This window comes from Drosophila elegans, unplaced genomic scaffold (genome assembly GCF_018152505.1).
Source record: "Drosophila elegans isolate 14027-0461.03 unplaced genomic scaffold, ASM1815250v1 contig_183, whole genome shotgun sequence".
Lineage (NCBI taxonomy): Eukaryota > Metazoa > Arthropoda > Insecta > Diptera > Drosophilidae > Drosophila > Drosophila elegans.
The window spans coordinates 10,526,103-10,552,888 of NW_024545550.1; the positions used below are offsets into that span (position 1 = coordinate 10,526,103).

Here is a 26,786-nt window from a genome sequence, read left to right on the forward strand (position 1 = left end):
TATATTATATAGCCCATAACATAAAAAGGAGATTCATACCTGACTTTTCATATTACAAAATTTTCAAAAATACTTGTGCTTGCATTAAAATTATAAAGCCAATACTCATAAAAATAAAAAATAGTATAGTGCTTTTTAAGTCAGTTTTCAATTGAAACAGTTTAGTACATATGGTTTAAAATAGTTTATAAATTTTTAAAGAGTCTAGAAGTTTTAGTATTACTAAATTGATTTTTTTTTAATTTATTTTCTTATGCCCCAACTAAGTCTCCCACGTGCTATTATCCCAGGCACATTTATCTTACGAGGAAGCGTATGTAAATCTAACCGAAGAGCTATTGCATAACTTGTCACAAAATCGTCGGCAATCTGAACAAATGCCGCCTGCTTATGCTAATGTCTTTCCCATGTCCCGAGGCGAGACGCAGACAGATAACCGCAGTCACAAACGCCAGTTGTTACCTTAGCCGAAAGTCGGGCGTCGCGAATCTGACGCAATGCAAGTAAAAAGGTCAAATGTCAAGCGGGAAATATGCTAAATATGCATAGGGCCATCAGAAGATGAGAAGAAAGGGGTAGAGAAATCGGGGACTTTGTTAGCGCAACAACAAAACGTTTAAGCCTTAAGCCAACAAATGTGCTCCTTCTTGTCAATAAGATCAGCCAGATTTACCAACATAGTATAGTATAGTACACATTTAGTAGAGTGTGGAAAACTCCGAAGACAACCGAAGGTGCAAACAAGGAAACTAATTGAATTTATGCTAATTAGCCCACCGTGCATGGGGCATGCAGCGTTAATTATGCCAGCCTCGACATACGGGGCGTATGCGTAATGTAAATGAAATTCTAATCAATTGCTTGGCAAATTTGCATAATGGCCATGAAGTCGGCCCAGGCAGAGCAAGTGGAGCAGGCCAACACACATTATCAATCACTAATCGATATGAAATCGATAAGGTTAAATGTAAACACGCAAAACAAAGAGGAAAGCAGTGCCCCATTTTCCATTGCATTTTCTGCCTAATTAGGCAAAGCGTTGTCTCTCCTCCGTGTTTAGTTACGAATTCATCGGGTTTCCAGCCGATTGATTCGCCATCATATATTGCGCTTTTGACTGCAGTTTTTGGTACGCAACCACCTTCTTGCTTGTTTTCTACCCCCCGACCTCACTTTTTGTCGCCCCGTGGGAACCCTTCAATCATTTTTATTTCATGATTTATTCATCTAGACACTCGGAATGCTTTTCACTCGGCTGGAACTGCGGCAGCCGCAACATTTTAATGGCATTTGTAGCCAGCAAAGTGCGCACATGGTTATATCCTTATTCGCCGGCTTGGGACCGGGAACAGTTGCCCATTTTTATTTTCCGTCCCGTAGCATCGCGTTTTTCGGGACTTTTAAAAAGTGGCCCATCTTTAATTGCAATTGCAATTTAATGTTGTCATTTTTTTCTGCTCTCTAAAGGCCCAGCAGCAATGGGCAATGGATTTGAGTGTAGGAGCAATTTCTTTTAAAGAGGCCTCAGGTGTTTGCAAGGAAAATATACTGAAACGAAGGATTTCTTCCCGAGCTAGGTCAAATTTCGTAGGGAGCATTTGCAAAGCAAGATTGGCCAAACCCTGGAGAGATAAATATTATTTTAGAAGAATAAATATTTAGATTTATTATTTGTTGTAGGTACACAAATTTTCTACCCGACCCAAACTAGCCCATTAGAACTTCCCACTCTAAGCAAACCCGCACCAAGTTATCCAACAATTCGTTTCAGTTTCACTCAAGAAGCCACCGATTACTATTTTTAGACAATGGAACATTGGGATTGAAATTACAGTAGTAATTTTAACTGCTGCAATGTTAAAACGTGACTCACTCAACGTTGAGTGAACACCAAAAGGCAACTGGTAACCTAAAGACCTAAATCAAACAGCTGAAAAGCTTTTCGGAAGCTTTAAACCAGGATGTTGAAGCTCCGAATAAATACCTATTATTTTTAGGATGGGAAAATATCTTAGTACTTTTCTAAAGATAAACAGTTCGTTGTTTTATTTTACACATATGTAACTTTGATTTTTGTGCATCGATATACAGATAAGATACCTTATTCTGCATTACTTACATACATACACACTGGTATATACACGGATTTACATAACTTAAAGCTTGCAATAATTATGCTAACTGATTCTAAATCAAATCTGCTTATCCTAACGGGGGAGCCGAGGGCCCCTAAGCGTTCAAGCTCAAATCAGTGCAGATCGGAATCGTCTACGCGAACTGGCTTGCGTGACAGATAAAGAACAATGATGGTGGTCAAGGCGCTGACCAGGAATATGACGTCGAACCATCGATGGTAGAAGTTAAAGTGCAGATTTCCCAGCACCTCGGTGATGATCACCCGATACTCGGCTGGCATGTTCATGCGCATGAGCAGCACCGAGGAGCAAAAGTACATGCCCATGATCTGACCCAAGATCAGCACAATGATGTTGCTCGACTTGCTCGATGAAATGCGGTAGAAAAACTGGAAAAAGTTTAACTTGGCTTGGGAACATTGATAATTTAAGGTATTAAGCAACGCACCTTAGTGAGAGTTAGCAACAATCCTCTTATGGAGGTGACCACAATGCAGCCAACAAGCAAAAATGAAATATGCTGATTCCAAAAGGCAAAGTCTATGTCAAAACCGCACCAATGTATGGCAATCTCTAGGCCACGTGTCACTGGATCTTTGCGGCCCACTCTATCGAAGATGATGTTGATGCAACACTGTAAACAATAGATATTATTAATAATTATTAGGTTAAAAATATGTTTGTAGCCTACCATAAATATCTTGTAGACACAGTAAACACTAAAAAAGTGGCCCAGTACATTAAAGTATTTTCCCTTCAATGTTTGCGACCATCTTTGGCGTTCTTCCATGTTTTTTAAAGAACTTAGTTCCAAGAAAACAGAGCGTAGTAACTCCTCCAAGCCATAAACTTCTTGTTTCAACTGATTGATGTCTGAAAGTATTCAAACATTGAATTAAATTATAGACTCAAGCATGGCAGCTTTAAGAACCTTCGCCATTGCTCGTGTTGCGTTGAACTGCCGAGGTCAGCATATCCCAAATTCTGGGTTTGGCTGGGTGCAGTTTGTTGTGATTATAGACAGCCAGGGAAATCCTCCGCTTCTTGGCCGTCAGCATGTCTACCGTCAGAGCCAAACGCCGCTCGAAGCAGATGATGTCATTCCGCGACACTGGCCTGCCAAAAATGGGAAATAAGTGCATGTCACACAGAGATAAGGGGAAAAATATAGCATTTCAATTACTTGATGAAATAGGCCATGCTGGTGTAGGGATAGTTGACGGCACCGAAGCCAGAGAGGATGGCCATTACGGTGACCCCAATTACACTAATCCGGGAAACGCCCTGTTCGATTGTAAAGATGCCATGGGAGGCGCTTAGCAAGGGAAATGGCTCCCCAATCCGCCAGAGTCCGTAGAGAAAGACGAACCAACAGAATGTGGTCAGAATTCTGACCCATCTATCGGAAACTATAAAAAGTAGAACTAGTTATTTGGCAATTTGATCACATAGGGGCTCACTTACAGATCGAAATGCTGTGTATCACAGAGTAGCAAATGTAAATGGGTATCACAGCCGTCGTCATAAACAGTAGCAACGTGAGACCCAGTCGCCAATGAAAGTACCGCGAACTGGACTCCAGAACGCCGATGATTTCGAATATGATCAACTCGAACATGGTAATGGATAGCGCGAATGTGGATGAAAAGATCAACTGAACGGATATGTGTCGGATCTCATAGTGCTTGAAGAGTTCCTTGTTGAAAAACAACCAGCCGCCGGCGAAGAACACCATCTGCAATTGGGTAAAATGGGCGTTACTCTATTTCACACAATTTGAGACTTCCACTTGCCTGCGACACAAATACGATCACACAGTCGCCCAGGAAGGCCATTTTTGGGGCTCGTCTCCGTTCAGCTCGGATATGTAAATTACTTTTCGAATTGCCTGGTCACTGGCATTGCTTAGTTAAACTAATTAACGTTTAAAATAACTGCTCTAAGAACTGAAAATGCCAACAAGCAAATATAAACAAAAAAGCCGAATGCCCAACAATCGATTTTTCGATAGCATTTGAGTAAGGGCTGCTTACATACTGAAAAAATATACTATTTGGTATTTATTTTTTTTACTGTGCTGCTATTTTAGCTTTTTTAAGGCCAGATCTGGCTCTTTGTTTGTAGAGGTCAGAATATATAATTTTCTCAAAATGTTGGGTCATTATACAATTTATAAATTCATTAAAATAATTTTTATGATGGTTTCAATTGCAAATGTAATTTTATTAATGTGTGAAACTTGTATTTGACTTAAAAATTGGTTATTCCTTTTAGGTAGATTTTTTGTTTATTTTAGCTATAGCCATTTCTTCTAGCTGACTTATTTTGGCTGCGCAATTCTGTCAGCACTAGTGGAGGAACGGGCTGATTGGCAATGTTTATCAAATGATTACCTGCTGGATGCGCAACCGGATGCTTGAAAAGATCTCAGGGAAGCGGAAAGGACAGCGATGGCTTGCTATTATCGCCAGCACGAGGACACGACGGTGACGGTTCCGAGGTTCACCAACGAGAACTCCAGCGGCGGGGTGACCTACTACGACATCAAGTTGCGGGTGGGAAAGGTAGAATGGCTTTTGGAGCGGCGCTATCGGGATTTTGCCCAGCTCCACGATAAGTTGGTGGGCGAGATATCCATTAGCAAAAAGCTCCTGCCGCCGAAGAAGGTACGCCCCCATGGAAAGTGATATGGCAATGTGATTAACACCCCACTTTCAGCTTGTTGGAAATAGACAGCCCGCTTTTCTGGAGCAACGGAGGGAACAGCTGGAAACATATCTCAAGGAGCTGCTCATCTACTTCCGCACGGAACTTCCCCGGGCTCTGGCCGAGTTCCTGGACTTCAACAAGTACGACATCATCTATCTGCTGCAGGATCTGGCCAAGCTCTTCAACGAAAGTGGAGATGCCTTGCTCAGCTCCAAGAAGGAGTACAACCTTTCAGCCCTGGAGGTGAGTTTTTAACCTTTGAATTTATTGTTAACTCGTTTCCATCTTCCACACTGAAATATGTCAAAATTATTAGTATTTAGTTTTATACAAACTAGCCCATTGCAGCTTAGAAATTTCTTTAACAACCTTGTCAAAGCTAGAGGCATAAACTATTCCCTGGGTACGCTCCACAAACATCACACTAGTTTCTCTGCAGAGCTGGAAAAGACCATCAATTCGGAGATCAGTTTTAACAATATCAAGTACCTTTACAAGTATGTCCAGCAGCATAGTAAATGGTATCAGGAGAATGACTGTGTCAATCGACATTACTTCAACTATTTGTTGCTGGATCCCAGAGTTACCAACAAACTGAGGGAACGGGCAGGAAATCTTCATAAGATGGATGTCTGGTACACTTTCCTTCGAGCCATTTTCTACGTAGGAAAGGGCAAGGCCACCCGCCCCTATGTTCATCTTAAAAAAGCCCAGAAGTCACTGGATGAAGTCAACAGCATTGCATTAGTCAAGGATCCCAAATTAGCCCTAATAGTGTCCATTTGGAGAGCGAAACATGGGGTCCTACTAATGCAGGCTTTTCATAGCATCTCGTCAGAAGATGCGCAAACTCGTGAGGCTTCCATTATCGATGCTCTCAGTATGAATCACTTGACCAACCGGCGGTTAGGTGTTTACTGCGGTCCAGCTCGAAGTAGCTTATCAAGTAGGGAGCGAAAGTATCTGGGAATAGCCTTGCTCCATAAACTGCTGGGGAAATTCCTAGCAACCGAAGAATGTGAACTGTATCCTTTGAAAAGCACCAAAAATTTTAAAGACAAGGCTGCAATCGGAGCTTAAAATATATCCCTATGTAGTATTTACCATCCTGTTTTTCTTTTTAGTTCCCTTTTGCAGGTCTTCGCTATTAGTGAGCGGCTAAGTCTTCCCTGTCCGCCGAGCCTGGATCGTGGTGGCAAATTTGACTTCTCCCATGTGCTGGACTTTTGCACACAACTAGTGGCCTTGGTGGTGACCCCGGTGAAGGACAACGCCAGCTATGCCCAGGACTACAACACGGTGGATGTGCCCATCGGTCGAAGCAATATCATTCCGAATAGACTAAACTTCAATCTGAATGCCTTTCGCAATCTCAAGACGCTCAAGTTCTCGGCCTTGTCCACGGAGAACATAGTGGACATTGAGCTTCTCAAGCCAACGCTCCAGACAATCTGTGTCCATAACACAACCATACAGAACATAAACCAAGTGCTGCTCTGCGACAATCTGCACAAGGACTGTGATGTGCCAAGTCTGCTGCCGGAGGCAATCATTGCATCCTCCTCCGGCTGCAGTCCCTCCACTTCGAATGGTAGTGCCTTGCTTAGTGCTGACGCCTGGCAGGAGATCACCGAACTGGATCTGACTGGCAATCTGCTAACCCAAATCGATGGCAGTGTACGAACAGCTCCAAAACTTAGACACCTAATCCTCGAGCAAAATCGAATACGGAACGTCCAAAATCTTGCCGAGCTTCCTCATCTGCAGCTGCTCTCGTTGTCCGGAAATCTTATAGCAGAGTGCGTGGACTGGCACCTGACAATGGGAAATCTTGTCACTCTGAAGCTGGCGCAGAATAAGATCAAGACGTTGAGTGGTCTGCGAAAGTTGCTTTCACTGGTGAACCTTGATCTGAGCTCCAATCAGATCGAAGAGCTCGATGAAGTAGATCATGTTGCCAATCTTCCACTGCTAGAGACTCTTCGGCTAACTGGCAATCCCCTGGCGGGCAGCGTGGGTGAGTGTTATATTCTACTCTATAAATATATATTTAGAAATTAATTTTCATACCACTTTAGACTATCGAGCTCGAGTCTTGGCCCGTTTCCACGAACGGGCTGCTGAATTATCTCTGGACAATGAACCTGGAAACCAGCAAGAGTTGGATACCGCTCTGGTTTTGTCTGCCCTGCTACAATCCAAGCAAAGGCAGCAACAGAAATGATAATTTTTGATTCCATGACTTCACAAATCTCTCCAAGGAAGTTCATACCATTTTGATTTAAAAGTATTAATGGTTGAATTTTCCTTGCGATTTACCCTTAAACAAATATTTTTATGTAAAGGTTGTGGACGTTTAACCATTTAAAGATTTCCTACTATGATATTTCCATGTTTAGCCGTAATATTCTTAATTTATTTTACGTGTTCTGTATACTCCCACACGTTTTCAGCGAAATTTTAAATATGTTTTTTCGTTTTTGTCCACCCGAAGTGCAATAAATCAATGCTCACCTCCAAATGAATAGTTAAGTAAATTAAATAAATTATATAATCTGACAAAAACTGTTTCGCATTTAATTTTTATTCAAAAAGTTTAGTAATATAATGACTAAGTGTAACACGAATGTAACGCCAATTCTTAGTTCGTGTTATCAAAACGATTTAAAACCCATTTACTGATACGTAAAGATTTGGAGTAAAATTTGATTGGTAACGTCTATATCTATATATTACTAATTTCGATGTCAAAATGACGCTTGCACAATGTAACATTCCCTCTTTATTGATCATTGATAAGGCCAATCAACTTTGATTATATTTAATTATTTCAATTAAAGCCTACCTATAAGTCTGATGCAAGGACTTTGAGAAATCATAACCTAATCAACCACAATGCGTGAAGTGCTTGTATTCCTGCTGCTCATTTCCACTCGTGTCCAGTTGCAACTAATTCGAGGAGGTCACAACATAACTTTCGTGAAATCGGTGTTGACAATCATTGGCAGAAGGGAACATTGGAAAAACACCCCCATCTTTACGGGCCACAATACGAATGCGGATGAGCTGAACAGTCTGATCATCTGGCTTCAACATGCGATGGAAGTCACTTGCCACACGGTGGATACGTCTAGAGCAGCTCATGTGGAGCATCCTCTGGGTCACTACAACATAAATGCGGATAATTCGGTCAGTTTGCTCTTTTGCTTCAGCACCCAAGAACTGATTTGGTACAATCTGGATAAGGGACTTCGAAGGTTGCGTCGCATGCGGCTGATTGTCGTATTGCCCGCCAAGCGAAGTGCTTCTTACAAGGCAATGATGAGCTTGTTCAGAAGGCTGTGGCACTTTCAGTTCCTCAACGTTATTGTTCTTCACAAGAATCGGATTTACTCATACACTCCGTATCCAGTTATACGTTTCTATAAGCTGGACCTAAGCTCTGATCCACTTTTCCCGCCAAGAACACTAGATTTTCAGGGGTATGTGGTGTCCACACCGGTGGAGAATGATCTGCCGCGAGTGTTTTTCGTGCGGGATCAGAAAACTGGAGACATGCTGGCGAGAGGATTTGGATATCGCACATTTGTGGAGTATCTGGTGCGGCACAATGCCTCGCTGCACGTGAGCAATCCCCACCAGGATCATGCCACCAACAGTAGTGTGAATATGGGACGAATGATGCAGCAGATATGGGATGGCAAACTGGAGATCTCCTTGCATCCATATGTGGATGTGCCGGAGAAAATGGGAGACCATAGCTATCCGTTGCTGGTGGCTACCAATTGCCTGATAGTTCCCGTCAGGAATGAGATATCCCGTCACATGTATCTTTTGCTGCCTCTCGACCAGTGGAGCTGGGTAATCCTGCTCGCTTCTGTTATCTATATAAGCGGCGTACTCTACTGGATTCAGCCTGGACTGGAGCACCGCAGCTGGGATCAACGGATTGGCTTTAACCTTCTGGAAAGCATCAGTTGGATAATATATATATGCCCCTCCAGGGTTTACAGACCATCGCTGAGGTACTTCATGGTTTCGGTTCAGCTAACTATTCTGGGCTTTGTGGTCACCAGCTTGTACAGCATTCAGTTGGCCAGCTTCTTCACCACCCTGGTGGTTGGTGAGGAGGTGGACAGCATGGAACAGCTCATTCAGCAACAGCAGAAAGTACTGGTGAAGCATTACGAGATCAGCACTCTGTTGCGCCACGTGGAACCACATTTGGTCAACGAAACAGCCCGACTTTTAGTGGGCGTAAATGCTAGCGAGCAGGTTTCCGCTCTGCTGGCATTCAATCGCAGCTACGCCTATCCTTTCACCCTGGAGCGATGGGAGTTTTTCTCGCTGCAGCAACAGTACGCCTTCAAGCCCATCTTTAGGTTCTCATCCGCATGCCTGGGATCCCCGATCATAGGCTATCCGATGCGACGGGACTGCCATCTGCAGTGGTCACTTAACATATTCATCATGAGGATTCAGGCGGCGGGATTGCTGCAACATTGGTTCGTCTCCGACTTCAACGATGCACTGCGTGCTGGCTACGTTAGACTCCTGGACAACGAACTTGGGTTTCATTCCCTGGACATCGATTATTTACGACTGGGATGGGCTGTCCTGGGAAGTGGATGGCTGTTGTCCGCTATGATTTTCCTTTCCGAGCTCTGGCGTTTTTACCATCGCCACTAATTTATAATAACCTAATTATATTCCTAATATTATTTCAGCTCTAATTGGTATGTCAATTATATCATTATATTACCATTTACTTTAAATGGTCTTGGAGTATTAAAATGTTTCTTATTAAGTCATTAAAATATATCATCTTAATTAACACATATAAAAATTGATTTCTTGGAATTTCGAACTACCTAAAATCCAATTAAAAGCCACATTTAAGGACAAGTAGATTTATTAAAATTACAATGTTTTTGCGTCATTTACAAATGATTAGTTTCCAATATCCAAATGATTTTGTATGTATTAGAGATATTTAGAGATATAAAGATACAGATCCCATTGGAGAGGAATGGTTACACCGGTATAAATGAATATTGTTAGGCGTAAATGCGTAAATCCGGTGTGACCAACCTTTGTGCAAATGAGATTTCATTCAAGATGTTGATTAATGTCAAAAGTGCTTAAATAGATATCCTATACAATTTTAACTGCCTTCATATTGTATTGTTCGTGCTTAGATATTGCCGTGTTGATTTCAGTTGCTATAATGAATCCGGGATATGGCCGATGTGTGATCAGAATGTCAGGGATGAACTCCAGCTAGTAGTTCTGCCAGTGGAGAGTGTAGTCGCGTGATTTCAGCTTTCCGTGTGGCTTGTATCATTGTGGGTGGTGATGGTGTTGGGCGTGATAGTGCTGCTGCTCGGCGGCGGCGACTGCGTCGAACATGGGGGTGTGCACCTCGCCCAGAAACTGTGGCGTGGGAGGGGCATTCGGCTCGGACAGCTCGCCAATCAGCGGCATGTCAATGTCCGTGGCCAAAGAACTCTGGCCGTAGTTGCTCAATCCGTAGGGCTGCTGCTGCTGGTGGTGCTGTTGCACCACCGAAACTTGTGCGTAGTCCTGAGTGGCCTGCACCTGCTGCTGCTGCTGGGGATCCAGCATGACTGGGGCCGCCTCCATTTCGCCGAATTGTATTGCCCCTGGCTGCTGCACAGGCATGCTCTGGTGAACCGGAAGATTCTGCACGGGTTCATGCTCCACCGGGGCCGACAAGTACTCCTGTTGCAGCTCCGCTTGGGGCTCAACCTGTGGCTCCGGCTCATGCATCTGCTGCTGGTGCTCCACTTCCTGGTGATGATGATGATGCTGCAACTGCTGATCCTCCGACGGAGGCAATATATCGGAGTTGTGGTCGCCGACATCTTCGGCTGCCTCGCTGATATCCGCACCCTCGCCCGAGGTCTCCCCGTCGCGTCGCACCAAACCCAACATGTCCAGCATATTGCGTTTGACGGCATTCTCGTTGGCCGCCTCCAAACTGGGATAGCAGGTGCTAAGTCCACAGATGGCCAAGTGCTGGGCCATCTTGTTGCCATTGCCGGTGGCAAAGCCGCAGATGCAGTGCATCTCCTGCGGCATATTCACCTCCATGGCGTCCACAAAGTTGCCGTTGCAATCAACGCCATGACGGAACTGAGCTCGTTCGCAGCAGGTCTGGTAATTGCACTTAACGCAGTGCAGCCAGCCGCTAAAAACACAAAGAAAGAGTACATTTTTGATTAGAGGTTAGTTGCGTAATGTGCTCACACCCCCAAAAAACCTATCCTACTACTTATTACCTCACTTAAATCGGACCAATCAGGCTCTATTAAGTTGCATTAAATCAATTATATTCTAGCTTATAAACCTTTTTCCCGCTTTCTCACCTGCCACAGTTGAATTAACAACCATGTGCAAAGTGCCAACCATTCTTTTCCTGATTTCAATCGCAGAGGTTACAAGTGGTGGTTACAATGTGACTATATTAAAATCATTCCTAGTTCGGGAACAGTGGACAAATACTGCAATCTTTGTGGGGCACAATATTAAAAACGAGGATGTGAGTGGTCTAATCATTTGGCTGCATCAAACAATGTGTGTAACTAGCCTAATGACAGATTCAACTATCCAACCTGAGAAGCTAAGACCTCTGGCCATTTCAATTTCACCGAGAACAATGCCATCAGTTTGTTCTTTTGCCATGGAAAACAGGACGTGGTATGGTTGACTCTGGAAAGTAGTTTGCGTAAACTACAACGCAGTCGTTTGTCTCATCTTGCTGCACTCCTACAAGGTTATTTACTCCGTTTTCAAAACACTGTTTCATTATCAATTCCTCAAAGTTATTGTCCTGCACAGAGATCAAACGTACTCCTACACTCCATATCCGTCGGTGCGATTCTTTAAGGTAAATATTAATTCTATTACGCTCCTTCCACCTGCAACAACGAATTTCCAAGGATATGTGGTGTCCACCCCAGCGGAAAATGACATTCCAAGGGTGTTTCATTTGCAAGATTCTGTCACAAAGCGCAGGAAAATGCGGGGATATGCCTATTGTGCATTTGTGGAGTATTTGCATCATCATAACGCCTGACTAACCCTGATGAGGATCTTGGTCCTGCCACCAGTGTGAATATGAGCCGCATTTTGCAGTTGATAATAGACGGAAAATGGGAAACCTCCTTGCATCCTTACGTTAGCACCCTGGTCAACATCGTCAAGAGTCATCCGCTGTTCATATACGAGAACTGTTTGATTGTGCCAGTTCGCAATGAGATTCCCCGACAATTATATCTCTTACGACCATTCCATTTGTACACCTGGTGCATTTTGTTCTTCGATATGTGAGGTTTCTAGATAATGTTCTGGGTTTTCAAGCTATCGATTTGAACACTCTACGGTTGGGTTGGTGTGTTTTGGGATTTGGGTGGATATTGTCTGCTTTGGTTTTCACTTTCAAACATTTAGCTAATAAATTAGTGATTTAAAGATTCTGGCACTCACGTGTAATGTGTCTCCTCGCTGGCGTAATCGGTGTTGCACTCGGCACAAGTCTTGCCCTCCAGGAAGGCAAAGAACACTGGGCGCTTGTAGGTGGAGAACGGCGGCTGCTCCCGGTGATGGGTGCGAATCTTTGGCGGCGGAATCAATAGCGAGTTGTTGAGCAAGAGACGCACCGGTTTGTTGGTCTTGATCATGCTGACATGATGCTGCACGGCATGCTGCTTAAGATCGCCCTTCTCGAGGAAGGTAAGCGAGCACTTCTGACAGCGCAGCGAGGGATCCCGCTTGTTGATGTGCTCGTCCAAATGCAGGAAGTAGTGTTCGATGCGCAGCTGGTTAACAACGCCTCGTTTCGAGAAGTAGAATATCTGAAATAAATAAATGAATACCCATTATAATATCTTAAACAATCAACTTTAATCTAAGGTACTCACATCCAAGCAGTAGGGACACTGCAGGAAGTTCTGGTGCTTGTGGTCGTCGTAGAAATGCCTGACCAGATCGCGGTGTGAGGATGAACGATAGCCACAGGAGTGGCACCAATATGGCAGCTCCAGCGTGCTGTGCGCCTTCTGCAGATGGGCCGTCAGCAGGTGCAGGGAATTGTGACGCTGCTGACAGATTAGGCAGTAGTAGGAGGGCGAGCCCTCTGTCTTCGTCTCGGTTGGATGCATGATCTGGTTGTGCTTGGCCAGCACGGACTCCGTGGGGTGCTTCTCCAGGCAGAACAGGCACTGGAACTGATGCTGCTTGCCTTCGGGCGAGATGTGCGACACCAAGTGCGTCTGCAGCTTCTCGTTGGAATCGAAGGAGTCGCCATTCAGGCAGATGGGGCACTCCACCGTCTTGGCCAGGTGGCTGTGTGCAGTTCGGGGCGTGCTGTACGGGAACATCTCGTAGTACTCGTCCGTGCCGTCGCTAATGCCGTAGTAGAGCTCCTCGAGGCCCTTAAGATCGTCCACCTCCTTCTTGATAACCACCGGCATGTTCTCATCCTTTTCTTTAGTTTTTTTACCGGGTGTTTTAGGTGAAAGTGCCTTGGCTGCCAGCGATTTGGCCAGGCCTTTAGATGCCGATGCAGGTCCGAATGCCTTGGAAGTCGTCGCTTTGTCACCCTTTGGCTGGTTGGTACTGCCCGGAGGACGACCAGGACCCTTCTTAACTGGCATTAGCGGTGGTGGAGTGCTCACCGTACTTGGTGGACGGCCACGCTTGGCTCCAGTTGGTATCATATCCTTCTCGCGATCTTTTTCCTTCTTTAGAACCTTCGAGGAGGCAACGTAGTCGGCATCGTTGATTGCTAAAAACATACAACAAACCGATTTACAATAAAGTCTTACTAGGTCACAAAACTTAACCAATTAGCATACGAACTCTTCATAACTTAAATACTATAACATCCATTTCTCAGCGGAAATCTCGTGCCAATCAACTTAAATATTACATGTCACTTTGCGTTTTATCACTCCAAATGAAAAAGGAAATCAAATAAAAACATATTTCTTAAATTTCATGCAAGTTTATTGGTTGTTATCTTAAGAGTGAGCTTTAAAATAAGTTAACACGAAAGTTGCCAAAATGTAAAACTTAAATTTTATGTTAACCACTCGAGTATAACAAAACTACACTCCACTTCCAAAGATTGCATAAATTCCGAATTCACATAACACAATCAGAGGATAATAACTTGGACCTGAGCTCAGCATTTGGCTTAAGCGAAAGTGATCAAACAGAACGAAAACATTTCACTTTGGAGTGAGAAACGCAGGCACTTTCTTAACCGATTATCGATACGCATTATTTTAGTCACGGCCTAAATTAAAACTGGGTACAAAAGAACGAAACTACTAACGTTTCTTCAGGCGCTTGGGAGCCGCATTGGCCGGGGTCTCCTTGTAGTTGGCGGGCAGAACACTCCAGTCCTTGAACGGATTGGTGGCCACCTAAACGGAAGAGGCATTGAGTGGTTGCTGGTAGTCATTTCATTCTCTTTACTGCTTACCTGATACAATCGCTGGGTTATGGTCTCATTGGTGGTCACCCTCGTCTGCTCAGCAATGTGTATAATAATGTTGTTGAAAGCCTGCAGGGCATAGGTGCCAAAGGATTCCCGCCAGACCAGCTCGTCAAGGAACTGCTGGATCATCTGGCGCGAGAGCAACGACAGGGTGTTCTGGAACATGCGCGGCACAATCCGGCGCAGGTACTCCATTACCGCAGAGTTGTTGTGCTTGGCCGTGTTGTCGGTGGCAGCTGCCTGCACGATATTCTTGAATCCCATGCTGAACAGGGTGATCTTGTCCACGGTCAAGTCAATGCAAATGGTGCTGTCCTTGTGCACCCAGCGCGAAAGCGGCTCCAGAATGGCCTGGAAACGCTTCTTGTAGTTGCGATCGCCATCGGTGATTGGCTCCACCGCGCGCAACCGAATGGATTTCTCCGCGTAGTCATAGACGCCCAGAACCTCCACCTTAACCTGGCGCTGGGATCCGTCTTGTGAAGTGGTGCCCAGGGAAATGACGCCCACCTTTAATTAGGGAGTTAAGACTGTGATTGAAAACCCTTTTTTCACTGCCAACTAATAGTTACCTCCACAAATTTGCCGGGACCGCCCAACTTTTTGCACTTTTGATGCACAGCCAAGGTGCAAATGGCTCGTAGCCAGGTGTAAATTCCCTTGATGTAAACACTGTCCACCTTGACCCACTGCACCACGTTTTGTATGCTGGTCTGGCAGGCCCAATGGTAGATAAGTTTCAGCAGGAATGTGGGCGGGTGCTGGGCTCCTTCGAAAATGGAGTTGTTGAATACGGACACGAAGCGATAGGGGCAACATTCGCTGATCCAGACATAGCCACCAGTGTAGGGGAACTTGGTCACATCCGAGTATATGCCTAGGTTATGGAAATGTTCAATTAGACAAGGGTTTAATGATTGTAGGGGATCATAAACAACTCACCCAGTTTCAGCTCATTGTTGCGATGGTTGATGCAGTGCTGTTGGGCACGGAGCAGTCCCTCCTGGAGCAGCCACTCGCAGAACTTGTTGGGCGTCAGCATGAGCACCAGCTTGACCTTGGAGTCCAGCTTGCTGCGCGTGGCAGCCATGTCCTTGATCTTGAGGAAGGGCTTGGCCAGCACCACGAGCGAGGGGTATGTCTTGCCCTGCATCTTGTTGTCCTTGATCTCCTTGCCGTCCTTGTTGTCCTTGCTCTCGTCGGTGCTGCCCACCACCAGGCCACCCACCGAGTTGACTTCGGCGGGGCGGTAGTTCTTGGGTGGCGACTCGATGTCCGGCTTGGGTTCCTTCGGCGACTTCCCGCTGTTCTTCGGCAGGGGTGAAGATTTTCCAGAGGAGCCAACTGCAGCGGCTGCCTTCTTGCCCGGCTTTACAGCGGATGTGGAGGATGCATTGGCCACGGCCACGGCTTTTTTGCCCACCGACAGGGCCAATCGCTTGGCCAGCGGCACATCGTCGTCGCCCTCGTCCGAGGACTCCAGGTAGGCTATGTTCGAGGGCTGACGCGGCGGTCGGCCACGCCCCCGTCCGGTGCCAGTGTTTGGGGTGGCGGGCGACGGAGGGGGGTCCGCCGCCTTGGGCGGCTTCTTGGGCAGCGTGGCCTCCTTGAGCTCCTGCAGCACCTTGCCCTTGAAGGAGTAGGCCTGGAACACCTGGCCACTGAACAGTTCCTTGCCTTCGTTGGCGCTGACCGCGCTCTTAAGCGCCCCCTTCACCGCATTGTGCTCGTTGGTGATCTTCTCGTAGTACGCCAACTGTGCCGGCGACAGCTCCTCCACCCAGAACTCCATGTCCAGCGAGATTTCACTTCTCGTTACGCGCGTCATCTTGGGGCTTATTAGTTACCCGACCACTGCGCCAAGAAAGGCGTTATTTTTATATCAATTTGGAGCTACAAGAATTTTTTTCTCCGCTCGAATTAGCTTTTTTTGCGTGGATGTACCTGCCAGTGCGAACAAACATCGATTAATCTATCGATATCATCGGCTTGGGTCTGGCAGCAACAATCGGTTTAACGATAGTTTACACATAAATGGACATATTTTTTTAACCAATGATTTTTTTTAAATTATATGTGTGGTAATTCAATTATGTTTTATAATTATTTTAAATTTTATCCATCTTCTGCATGGTCATAGAAATAAAAAACATATATGTTTTTTTCTAAAATGATATGTGCTTATTTAGGTACAAATAATATAGGTTTGAATTTTTTATCTAGGGGTCATATCTTAGTTAAAAAAAAACAAGAGATGCTTACCTATGGACAAACTATATATTTTATGAAAGAAAACGTCATATTCTGTTACAACAAAATGATATAAAAAATTATTTTTAGTGATGAAGGTGTTTTTTGCTTAATTAAGTTTCAAATTCAGCGGTTGCACAAAACTGAAAATATAATTCCAAAGAAAAATAGCGCAAGGAAAATAACTGGTAAAATTCCGATCATGTTATTAACCGGCTTATCACAAAAAAAATTATTGAAAGTAAGAAGCCATATATGGCTCTGTAATTAATTTGAAAAAGTTAGCAATATACATTTATTTATTTTTTTAACAAATTTGTTAAATTTCTTAGATGGTTGTTCTTGAAGGTATTCCTTTAATTGTTTATTGTTTTAGTTAAGGAATACCCTCAATAGTAATATTACGAAAGTATCGATATTAAGAAAAGACATAACATACCTATCGATGTTTGTAGAAGCGATGACTGCCGTTTCAGAAGGCGCGAAATTTAATTTTAGGATTTATAGGAAGCACGTAATTTTCACACCAGGCCCTCGTGGTTTGTACATAAGTTTAAGGTTAATAAGTATTCAACATTGCCCGATATTCGCTGTTTGCGAAAAATCTTGTGAAATTTATGAAGGGAAGGTGAAAATTATATCGTTGCATTTTTGTTTACGTTAAAGAGTGTTAAAAATATTTTCTTTTTGTTTCTTTTAATTTTTATTAATTAACAAACTCTTAATTTAATTAGAAAGCTAAAAATAACTGTTGGCTATTTGCGTTGTTTTGTCACGGTGAAGTGACAAATTCAATTTTAATTTATGACCACTTGTAAATTGTCAGCTCATTAAGCCCCCGATTAAGTAGGCACCCGGTGAAACTTTTTTTTATCACAATGGTAAATAGCTTTATTATGCACTATTTATGTCATCAATAACTCGGTCGTAAAGAATTTCCTTGATATTCAGACCCCACAAGAAATCAATGTGGTTCCAACGCTCCTCCGGCAGGCGGTACGCACTTCTAAGGGCCTTTGGATTCATGGTGTACCGGAGGCGATCCACGTCGATCAGACTGGCGAAGTAGTCGTTGTCACTGTAGTACAGATAGGTGGGCACCTCGATGCCCTCCACGTCGTATTCCGGCGGAGTCTTGCTGCTGTACTCCTTCTTGTTGCGCGTCGAGCCGTAGTCGAACTGCCGGAAGTAGCCCGAGTTGTACTCCTGCAGGTAGTGGAAGATCTGGTTGACCGAACAGCCAGCCGGAGTGGTGGCCATGATTTCCGGCAGCATGGTTTCGTTGAGATACGGCGAGTTCCAGCCGCCCAGCAGGAACAGGATGTTGGAGCACATAAACTGGGAGATGGCCTCGTCGCTGCAGAGAAGGGCTCCGAACAGGTTCATCAGCTGCGTGTTGGGCAGGAACTCGGCGCTGCCGAAGAGCTCCACGAAGGCATTGGGCTGACCCAACAGGGGACCGCCCACCGTGGCCAAAGGACTCTCCATGTGCTCCATCCAGGCCACGGGAGCCAGCAGATGAGCCGACCTGATGCGACTCTTGAAGCGGGGGATCATCGAGTTGAGGACGAAAAAGGAGGTGGTGCCCTGGGAGTGACCCACATACGACAGTTGATCCACACCAGTGCGGTAGAGTACATAGTCCATCATTGCGGGCAGATCGTAGATCCCAATGTCGTGCCACTCAAAGTTCCAGAACGGCTGAAGGAGCGGGGATTTGGTGGCATGCTTCTTGGAGTAGGTGTTGCCCCTGGCATTGCCCATCCACACATCGTAGCCCGCCTCGGACAGCAAGTAAGCTAGTCCGCTGTGGGGTCCTGCGAGCACCCAGTCCGAGGAGGAACACAACAATCCGTGCATGAGGAAGACGACAGGTCGTCGGCCATCGTTACCAGTGTTCTTGGAGTAGGGAATACGATGCATGGTCAGGATGTAACCATCTGAGGTCTGCACCTCGTGCTCCTCGATCACATAGCCATGTCCTTTAACGAGGGTCACCTGGAAAATAGGGAGATCACTTGGTTAGTCAGGACTTTCGAGAGTGGGAGTCAAGGACCTCCTCAATACTTACAGTGGTCACCACACTTGCTCTTTCCGAATCCGCTGGCAAGGCTATAACCAATCCCAGACTTAACAAACCGGCTATTAATTTTAGCAACCACATTTTTTATATCACGGCTGCAGGTGCTTTGACCACTGACTTGGTCGCCCTTGCCTTTTATATGCCCCCCCAGCCACTTGATAATAATTCCTAGATTTGGCCAGCTAATTTATGACTGTTTTTTTTTTTTTTGACCACAACGTCGTTTATTCGCCAAGACTGATAGACCGTGTGGGAATTTCGATCCTAGGTGATTTAACTTACTAGCGGTCAATGGCGATAAGGCTTTCCCTATCACTCTCGTTAATCTTGATAGCTTCTGATTAGCCATAATTGCTGTGCGTTTGAGAGCAAATAGTATTTCCTGCTTATACTCCATTGAACTAGGCATTACTTAACAAAAATCAGGTTTTTGCTTAAGTACCAAAAAATAGGTAGAATTTATATATTTTATTATTAATACTAAACGCATATACTTATCATATTTCAAGATTAATATTTCTAATTAAATATATGTATGTACATTACTATATAGATTTTATATATATATATTTTTTTTATTGAAACAACGATAATTACAATTCAAACTCGCGCCATGTTACTTATCGATATACCAGCTAATCGATATTACACACAACACATTTAAACAACAATTTAAATCGATAGGTACACTATATAGATATTGCTCATCCCTAATAGTTGCAAATTAAATTTTTATTTGTGCCCACTTTTTAAGTAGGATAATAAATAATGAGGGATCGGGATCGCCGTGACAGAGATCGTGATAGGGAAAGGGACAGAGATCGGGAGCGGGACAGGGATCGAGACCGGGATCGCGACAGACGCCACCGGTCCAAGTCGCCCGCCAGAAGCAGCCGGCAGAGCTCCAAGTCGAAGAAGAAAAAGTCCAAGAAGTCGAAGAAGTACTCCCGGAGGAGTCGCAGCAGCAGTCGCAGCTCCTCGCGAAGCTCCTCCAGCAGCAGGAGCAGTTCCCTCAGCAGACACAGCAAAAGCAGGAGCAGGGACCACAACAAATCCCGATCCGCATCCCAGAGGACCACAAGAGCTCCCAGTTCGGAGAGCAACTCCCGATCCGCAATCACACCCTCAGTTGCCCCTGCCAAAACAAAACCCATTGATCTGATGGACACCAAGGTGCTGAAGGCTCTGGAGACCATAGACGAGGACTCCTTCAAGCCGGCCTCCTTCTTTAGCTCCCGGGATTCAAAGGAAACCTCCGAGAAGGTGATCATAGACCTGAACAACGAAACAGTCACACTGGCCAACAAGCCAGCCATTGCAGTCCGAAACGAAGATGTAATATTCCATCCGAACGTGAGTGGGTCACCTGGTGCTCTGATCACCCTGCTAATGGTATTTCTTTTGCAACCCCCACACAGTTCCTTGGCGATCCGGATCTCAAGGCAGAGAAGTGGCTGCGAAAACTCTACAATTACCGCCAGAAGTACACGCAGGAGTAGTCGAGTTCATACTCTGTATTTAAGAAACAATAAACCTATGTCTAGAATATATCGCTGCCCGTCTTCCGGGCGCGCTGCAGGGCCTCCGCCGGAGTCAGTTGCTCATTGGCCGAGGGCTCCTTGGCACTGCCATCTGCCTGCAGAGTGCCCGCTTTGAAGTCCTCGATGATCTTCTGCGAATAGACGGCATTGAACAGGTCCAGGCTGGTGAACTCCGATTGGACGACATCCGGCGCCTTGTAGGATACATATGGCTTCAGTTTGCAGCCGGTCAGGTCGGGCACTATGATTTCCGGAATCTTCTCGGGAATCTCCACGTACTGCCCGTCCACCATTATGCCCGTGTCGCGCACTCCTCGCTTATGAATGGGCACCGGCGGATTGGCCATCGTTTTTTGGGCCTCCTTAACCACGCGCGTTCCCCGTTTGTTGTACACATTGAATTTACGGAAGTTCCGCTTGCCCTCCAATACGGATGAGGTGCTGATGGTCCTCTGTTGGCACCGGAGTGCTATGGGCACTAGTTTCACACAATTATTCATTGTTATTTAGCTTTTTGGCGAGGAAAATGGTTAAATAACAAATGCGGGTGCACTGAACAGCTGATTGCTGGACTAGTGATGACAATTGGATAAGGAATTGTTTCGAGATTAAAATTGAATTTAGAATTATAAATGCCGTAAATTATAAACTGTTATAAATGTAAGGAATATTTTAAGGCTTGTTGGTGCTTTATTAAATATTTAAGTTCGAAAGAGGAACTTGATTTTATTTATATATCTGGAATAAATTATTTTGAGTGCAGTAAACATCTCTAGCTTATCGATATTCTTATCGACTATTTGTGCCGCCTGGCAGTGTTGAAAAGCACTGTTAGATTATTAGTGCAATTAAACTCCCAAAACGGCTTGTGTTTCTTATCACAAATTTATAAATTGAAAAACTGCCTTCTTTTTAAGCAATGTCGTTGCCGGCTGAAGAGGAGGAATCAGCGGAAGGTGCCGCGGATCATGATTTCATCGAACTGAAGAGCATGGAGGATGTGAAGGCCTGCGAGCAGCAACAATTACTGCAGTACGTCGAAAAGCTGCACGGAATTATTCGAAAATACGACACCAAACTAGCGGCCTACAAGCAAAAACTGGTGCACTTCGTGAGTTCGGATATTCGGGTTACCTAAAACCATCTCATTTAAAGTGATTTATCCCCAAAGCTAAACCAAGAAAAGACTTCCTGCGACAAAGCCGTCCAAGCAACCGAATCGGAGTTGCAGGAAAGCCAGGATTCCCCAAACAATGATGAAGACACCGACAAAAAAGACAAGCCCAGCGATTGTGAGTCAAGAGTTTCTTTATTCCTTCTATTATTGCTACAAATGTAGTTAGTACCTACTTCGATTTGCTGGCCACCGCGGCCACCAGCGCGGCTCCACGTCCTGATCCGTCCTCCGAGAGCATGATGTCCCACTCCTTGTCCGCCTTCACCAGCTTCTGCAGCGTCTGCCGCATGTAGGCATCAAACTTCGGATGATACCGGTACACGGATCCATCCATGCCGACTATCACACGACGGTTGGAGGTCCTGTTGACCAGGCCACTCACTCCGATGGCCACCAGAGTGGCCGCCCGCTTGGCTACGCACTCGCAGATGTACCTCAGCGTCTGGCAGTCCTCCACGGAGGCCTTCTCCAGGCCGAACAGCTGCTTCACGATCTTCCTGGTGCTGCCAAACTCCGGGAACGAGTCGTCCTCGATCTCCGAAATGTAGCGCGTCTCGAAGACCTCCGGGTTCTTCTGCAGCACACTGGCGAACTCCGGTCGCCGGCTGCTTTGCTTGAAGATCAGCTTGCGCTCGAGGGCGCGTAGCAGGACAAGGCGTACTAGGTTGCCCAGATACATGCCCGCCGTCATCTTCTCGAACAACTGCTCCGACCGGTTAATGGACTTCTCGTCCACCTCGCGATCGTACTCGGTGCGCACAAAGTCCAACTGCCCGCCCTCGCCAAAGGCGCCCCACTCCGCGTTCACAATCACCTGTCGTTTCGTCCTCTTAAAATCCGCTTGAAGGAGATCCACATTCTCCACATCCTCCACGTAGCAGGCATTGCAGCCAGTGCCCACAATGACGCCCACACGGCAGTCGGCGTTGCGATGGGCGCAGGACATCAGTGTGCCTGTTGTGTCGTTGAGAATGGCCACCACGGCGATGTCGGCATCGCCGCGCCGCTGAATGGCCTCGTGCAGCATACGACCCACATCCTCGCCCTCCACGCCGGCACAGTCGAAGCCCTTGGTCCAGCGCACCAGGAGGCCCTCCTTGAGGCCCAGCTGCACGCAGGGAAAGGAGAAGGTGAAGCCCAGCGGCAAATAGGCGGTCTTCATATCGTGCTTCTCCACGAACTTGGCCAGGCAGCCGGCGATGTGATCGAACAGCTCCACGCCCGGACCCACCATCAGGTCCTTGGGCACGGCGTAGATCTGCGATTCGACCGTGGCATCGTGGTGACCCTTCAGCGAGACGAGCAGCACCCGGAAGTTGGTGCCGCCGAGATCCAAGGCCAGGTACTTGCCCATCTCGTCGCCCGTTGGCAGATCCTGCACGTACGTGGGAAAGCACTTCACATTGGCCTGCGGATGTGTGGAGCGCTTCAGGCCGCGGGCCACCTCCAGGCAGAAGCGACTGTACACCTCCTGCACCTGGTAGTCGCTCAGCACAAAGGGTTGCATAAGTTCTCGCACCTCGGCGTCCAGCATTTTGCTTGGCTAATCTTGGTTGTAACCGCCTCGAACGATGAGTAACGACTAACCAGGCGCCTGGCCAGCCCACGGCGATTTGGAACTGCACTGGGAACTGCCTGATAAGACGGGATGCAGTGCGCCAGACGTGGAAACAACTGCTGCCATTGCAATCTGGGCGCTGCGTAGCAAATTAAAAACGAAAACACACCTAAGTAGCTGATTTGCGCCGATTCGGAATCTAAATCTGAAACTACAACTGCGCGATATGCTAATCGCTTAAGTCCCGGCTGCTGCTCGTCAATTGCTGGCGATAGCTCCTGATTTGCCACCCTACAAATTAGTTATAGATCGAGGCTAGTTTACTATTTGGATGGTTATAAAAGGCCACCATTCAGCAATGCAACTCAATCAAGAGAGACATGTATTACTAAATACTTAATTTTATTTGTCAATTTTAAAAGGATGGCATATAAGGAGAACGACCCTCAAAAATTGGTTTTTTATACTCTTGAAAATATTTAAAAATGTAGAATTGTCTAAAAATTCATTTGGTAAGGTTCTCAAGGTTATTGACACAAGTCAGACCTTTGAATAAATGTTTAAGGGTAAAGTTCCTAAGATTTATTATTTAAAAATTAAATTATACTAAAATTTCTTATAAAGAGAGTGCAAAATTCGTGCAAAAAAAAATGGCAAGGCCACTTTTCCATTTCCTGGCCACCATATCAAAGACAATAAAAGTCATAAACTGTCACTGGGAGGGTAAAGCCGAAACACGCCTCCTGAGCTATCGCAGAGATAGTGCGGCTTCAAGGAGTGCATCTTACATGCACAGCCCACCCACTTCCCTATCTGTAGGGGTCTCAGGTCGATTAATATAGCGTGCGTCAAACATCCCGGTCCGCTAATGCCCGAGATTAGCGCTAAAGTGTCGCACACGGGCTAACGCCACTGCCCCTGGCTGAAAAGCGGACCAGCCCTTGACACCACTTCTGTTATGATTGCAATGATTGCACAAGAAAGCCGGTTGTCACGTAGCCTGAACTTCAGTTTTACGAGCTTTAATAAGGATATAAATCAATAGTCATATCTAGAACAATATTTATTTAATTGATCGATATAAAAATATACCCCTTTAAGGCCTTTTAAATATTTTAATACCTAATCAATAACAATTAAAGTATTTATACTTTCCATGTCTAAAAAGCATCTAAATTTTGCAGTATCGGCGACAGATGCATTCAGCTTCGTGGATGAGATGCGGCAGGCGGCCAAGCACGCCGAAAACCTGAACAACTTCGTCTATGAGCCGACATCGGGCATGTACTACGATCCCAAGACGGGCTACTACTATAACGCGGTAAATAAGCTATAAACAGCGGACGTAATCTTTATGACGTTACGTTTCGTTCTATTCCGCGATGCGCCGACTGCACCGACTGCACCACGGTGACTTTCAGGGGTTATCGCACCGGCGAACCTACATCAATTTGCTAATCTCCGCCTGCTTCTCGCTCTCTTCCTGCTTCCAGGAGTACGGGTTGTATTACGATGGGAACACAGGCTGCTACTACAGCTATGACCACGGCAAAGACTCGTACGAGTTCCACTCGCAGGCGCAGGTGCAGGTGAGTGACTCCTGTGCCACACCACGACCACACTAACCACCGTTCTTCTCCTCCTCGCTGCGCAGCCTGTGAGCGACTGCGCCTGTAGTAGCCTTTTAGCCGATTTTCACAAACTCAGCATAGACCGAATGCGTAGCAATGCATTAGGTAAGCGCCAAGGCCCAGAACTAGCGATAAAAACGCGGATTTCTTTTCTCCACTTGGTTGCAGGCGAACGAGGCGGCGGCGGCGGCGGCGGCGGCGGCCAAGCCGGAATCGGCGGACGAGGACGAGCAGCAGGTCGAGTTCGATGAGCTGGGCGGCGTCATCACGGATCCCGAAACGCTGAAAAGGATCAAGGCCGAGAAGCAGAGGGTTAAGGAACGCGCCGAGAAGTCCAAGCGCAAGGCCAAGGCAAAGAAGAAGTCGAAAAAGCACAGCAGGAAGAAGCGCAAGAAGGAGCGACGCCACAAGTCGAGGAAGCGGCACAGGGACTCAGGGGATGACCGCGATGAGGATGCCGAGGAGGGCGAGTTGTCGCAAAGCAGCGACTCCAGTTCCGACTCCAGCGATAATGATGCTCAGAGCAGCAGCAGCAACAGCGACACGGAGGACAGCAGTGTTCCGGTCTTCAAGGCTGCCGGTCGCTTTCAAGGTGCTTAGAAATTCCGCGTTTTTATCGTCGTTTTCTTAAGTTTAAACCACTAACTTTTTCTCCCTTTTCGTAGACATTGCCAAGAAGTACCCGCCCTCGCTGCGCGTCATTGTCCAGGAGACCAATGTGGATAGTCTAAAGGTGGGAAGTCTGCATTTGATCACCTACAAAGGCGGCTCATTGGGTCGCGAGGGCGCCCACGATGTCATCATTCCGGACGTGAACGTGAGCAAGTGCCACTTGAAGTTCAACTACGAGGCCAAGCTGGGAATCTACAAGTGCCTGGATCTGGGCTCCCGCAACGGCACCATTCTCAACGGTTCTCCCATGGCCAGCGATGCTATGGACCTGGTGCACGGCAGTGTCATCACCTTGGGACAGACCAAACTCCTGTGCCATGTGCACGAGGGCAACAGCACCTGCGGGCTGTGCGAACCGGGTCTGTTGATAGAGACACCGGCGCCGGCTGTGGCCACAGTTGGCGCATCCACCGCCACTGTATTGTCCCACAAGGAGCAGCTCAAGAAGCTGCAGCGCAAATATGGCCTGGAAAATGAGAGTGAGTCTGCCTTCCTTAAAGCTTCATAGATCTAATTTCTCAACTATATTACGTATTTCAGAATTTGTAGAGACCAGTGGCAATGGTCAAGCCTCCAACTACAACGATCGTGCCGCAACTAGACGTGTCAAAGTGGGCAGCAGCACGGATAAGGAAAAGACCGAGGTGGCTTGTGTGAACACGTGAGTGGTGGCTTATAAAACTGATCCTTTGCTGGTTGATCAATGGCTATATTTTTTAGTGAGATTGGCAGCTCAAACAAGGGCTTTAAAATGCTGAGCAAACTGGGCTGGCAAAAGGGCGATACTCTGGGCAAGACCAATGCCAGCACTGGACTTTTGGCGCCTGTAAGTATTTAGGAAAGCTTAACATATTCAAAACTTACCCATTGCTCATTCTCTATTATTCACAGATCACTGTGGTGGCCAATGAGGGCACAAGTGGACTGGGGAACAGTGACCCAGTGAGCTCCCGACCCATGGACAAACGAAAGTTGGCCAACTTAAAGATCACCCAGGCGCGATATCAGCGCGCCAACGACATATTCGATGATAGTGATTAGAAAAAGGCATTTTTGATTGTTGGAAACACATTTAATTAACAATTACTCAAACATATTCATAAGTATTGGGTATATATGTATGCATATATACATCGGTTCTATATATATATTATATGTATATATTAATTCAAAAATCTTGCTATAAGGTTAAGCTATCAGTCAATTAATTAATTTAACTTCGCTTATGAACAAAAAGAATAGAGGGAAGGTAATGTTAAATAAATATGACGTCGCGTATGTGGATCGGATCTAAGCTAAATGCGAGCGAAATGCGCATACAAACCAATCGTTTAAAGTAATTACCGTTTAGCCTATGTTAATGTTAAATACAAAAGCCTCTTAAGATATGTGGTTTCTCTTGCGATACATGCTGGATAAGAATTGCTGCAATACGTTATGTTGTATGTTGTATGGTTGATAATACTTTGCCCTGTATGTATGTAAAATGTATCCGATAATATAG

At 45.8% G+C, this 26,786-nt stretch overlaps 10 protein-coding genes and 1 pseudogene across 13 annotated transcripts; 6 read left to right on the top strand and 5 right to left on the bottom strand.

The window, feature by feature from the left end:
• Positions 1–2,015: 2,015 nt before the first annotated feature.
• Positions 2,016–4,136, bottom strand: LOC108144173 (Golgi pH regulator). The gene is made up of 7 exons (XM_017268834.1): positions 3,929–4,136; positions 3,600–3,870; positions 3,319–3,544; positions 3,067–3,251; positions 2,827–3,008; positions 2,584–2,769; positions 2,016–2,524 (listed from the first exon to the last, which is right to left on the bottom strand). Exons 1-7 carry the CDS (start codon positions 3,968–3,970, stop codon positions 2,249–2,251), a joined length of 1,368 nt encoding a protein of 455 aa, XP_017124323.1. The 5' UTR covers positions 3,971–4,136; the 3' UTR covers positions 2,016–2,248.
• A 338-nt stretch (positions 4,137–4,474) lies between these two features.
• On the top strand, positions 4,475–7,409 carry LOC108144905 (nischarin). Its single transcript, XM_017270067.2, has 4 exons — positions 4,475–4,801; positions 4,854–5,087; positions 5,982–6,861; positions 6,923–7,409. The coding sequence occupies exons 1-4, from the start codon at positions 4,586–4,588 to the stop codon at positions 7,066–7,068; spliced, it is 1,476 nt and encodes a 491-aa protein (XP_017125556.1). The 5' UTR covers positions 4,475–4,585; the 3' UTR covers positions 7,069–7,409.
• Positions 5,118–5,948, top strand: LOC108144904 (ankyrin repeat and LEM domain-containing protein 1). 2 transcript variants are annotated; one of them, XM_041707561.1, is made up of 2 exons: positions 5,118–5,341; positions 5,426–5,948. In XM_041707561.1, the coding sequence occupies exons 1-2, from the start codon at positions 5,145–5,147 to the stop codon at positions 5,922–5,924; spliced, it is 696 nt and encodes a 231-aa protein (XP_041563495.1). In that variant the 5' UTR covers positions 5,118–5,144; the 3' UTR covers positions 5,925–5,948. The 2 variants fall into 2 exon arrangements, with proteins under 2 accessions (XP_041563495.1, XP_017125555.1); XM_017270066.2 differs by having other exon boundaries at positions 5,119–5,948.
• A 167-nt stretch (positions 7,410–7,576) lies between the features above and the next one.
• Positions 7,577–9,639, top strand: LOC108144131. Its single transcript, XM_017268775.2, has one exon. It carries the CDS (start codon positions 7,740–7,742, stop codon positions 9,531–9,533), a length of 1,794 nt encoding a protein of 597 aa, XP_017124264.1. The 5' UTR covers positions 7,577–7,739; the 3' UTR covers positions 9,534–9,639.
• Positions 9,640–9,738: 99 nt separating this feature from the next.
• Positions 9,739–16,326, bottom strand: LOC108144630. Its single transcript, XM_017269661.2, has 7 exons — positions 15,313–16,326; positions 14,943–15,247; positions 14,356–14,880; positions 14,206–14,296; positions 12,788–13,653; positions 12,354–12,721; positions 9,739–11,055 (listed from the first exon to the last, which is right to left on the bottom strand). The coding sequence occupies exons 1-7, from the start codon at positions 16,196–16,198 to the stop codon at positions 10,185–10,187; spliced, it is 3,912 nt and encodes a 1,303-aa protein (XP_017125150.2). The 5' UTR covers positions 16,199–16,326; the 3' UTR covers positions 9,739–10,184.
• Positions 11,257–12,197, top strand: LOC108144631 (annotated as a pseudogene).
• Positions 16,327–17,484: 1,158 nt separating the features above from the next.
• On the bottom strand, positions 17,485–18,825 carry LOC108144902 (lipase 3). Its single transcript, XM_017270064.2, has 2 exons — positions 18,692–18,825; positions 17,485–18,618 (listed from the first exon to the last, which is right to left on the bottom strand). Exons 1-2 carry the CDS (start codon positions 18,782–18,784, stop codon positions 17,515–17,517), a joined length of 1,197 nt encoding a protein of 398 aa, XP_017125553.1. The 5' UTR covers positions 18,785–18,825; the 3' UTR covers positions 17,485–17,514.
• A 577-nt stretch (positions 18,826–19,402) lies between these two features.
• Positions 19,403–20,251, top strand: LOC108144174 (serine/threonine-protein kinase prpf4B). Its single transcript, XM_017268835.2, has 2 exons — positions 19,403–20,056; positions 20,122–20,251. The coding sequence occupies exons 1-2, from the start codon at positions 19,472–19,474 to the stop codon at positions 20,200–20,202; spliced, it is 666 nt and encodes a 221-aa protein (XP_017124324.1). The 5' UTR covers positions 19,403–19,471; the 3' UTR covers positions 20,203–20,251.
• Positions 20,203–20,831, bottom strand: LOC108144175 (39S ribosomal protein L41, mitochondrial). The gene has a single exon (XM_017268836.2). The coding sequence runs from the start codon at positions 20,742–20,744 to the stop codon at positions 20,244–20,246; it is 501 nt and encodes a 166-aa protein (XP_017124325.1). The 5' UTR covers positions 20,745–20,831; the 3' UTR covers positions 20,203–20,243.
• Positions 20,832–21,081: 250 nt separating this feature from the next.
• LOC108144589 (angiogenic factor with G patch and FHA domains 1) lies at positions 21,082–26,427 on the top strand. Of its 3 annotated transcripts, XM_017269589.2 has the most exons (9): positions 21,082–21,355; positions 21,416–21,536; positions 24,164–24,300; positions 24,473–24,568; positions 24,779–25,202; positions 25,276–25,761; positions 25,823–25,943; positions 26,003–26,108; positions 26,174–26,427. In XM_017269589.2, exons 1-9 carry the CDS (start codon positions 21,164–21,166, stop codon positions 26,321–26,323), a joined length of 1,833 nt encoding a protein of 610 aa, XP_017125078.1. In that variant the 5' UTR covers positions 21,082–21,163; the 3' UTR covers positions 26,324–26,427. The 3 variants fall into 3 exon arrangements, with proteins under 3 accessions (XP_017125078.1, XP_017125081.1, XP_017125080.1); XM_017269592.2 differs by lacking the exons at positions 25,276–25,761; positions 25,823–25,943; positions 26,003–26,108; positions 26,174–26,427 and adding an exon at positions 24,634–24,715 and having other exon boundaries at positions 24,779–24,962; XM_017269591.2 differs by lacking the exons at positions 25,276–25,761; positions 25,823–25,943; positions 26,003–26,108; positions 26,174–26,427 and having other exon boundaries at positions 24,634–24,962.
• Positions 21,535–23,052, bottom strand: LOC108144590 (hexokinase type 2). Its single transcript, XM_017269594.2, has one exon. It carries the CDS (start codon positions 22,953–22,955, stop codon positions 21,591–21,593), a length of 1,365 nt encoding a protein of 454 aa, XP_017125083.1. The 5' UTR covers positions 22,956–23,052; the 3' UTR covers positions 21,535–21,590.
• Positions 26,428–26,786: the final 359 nt, after the last annotated feature.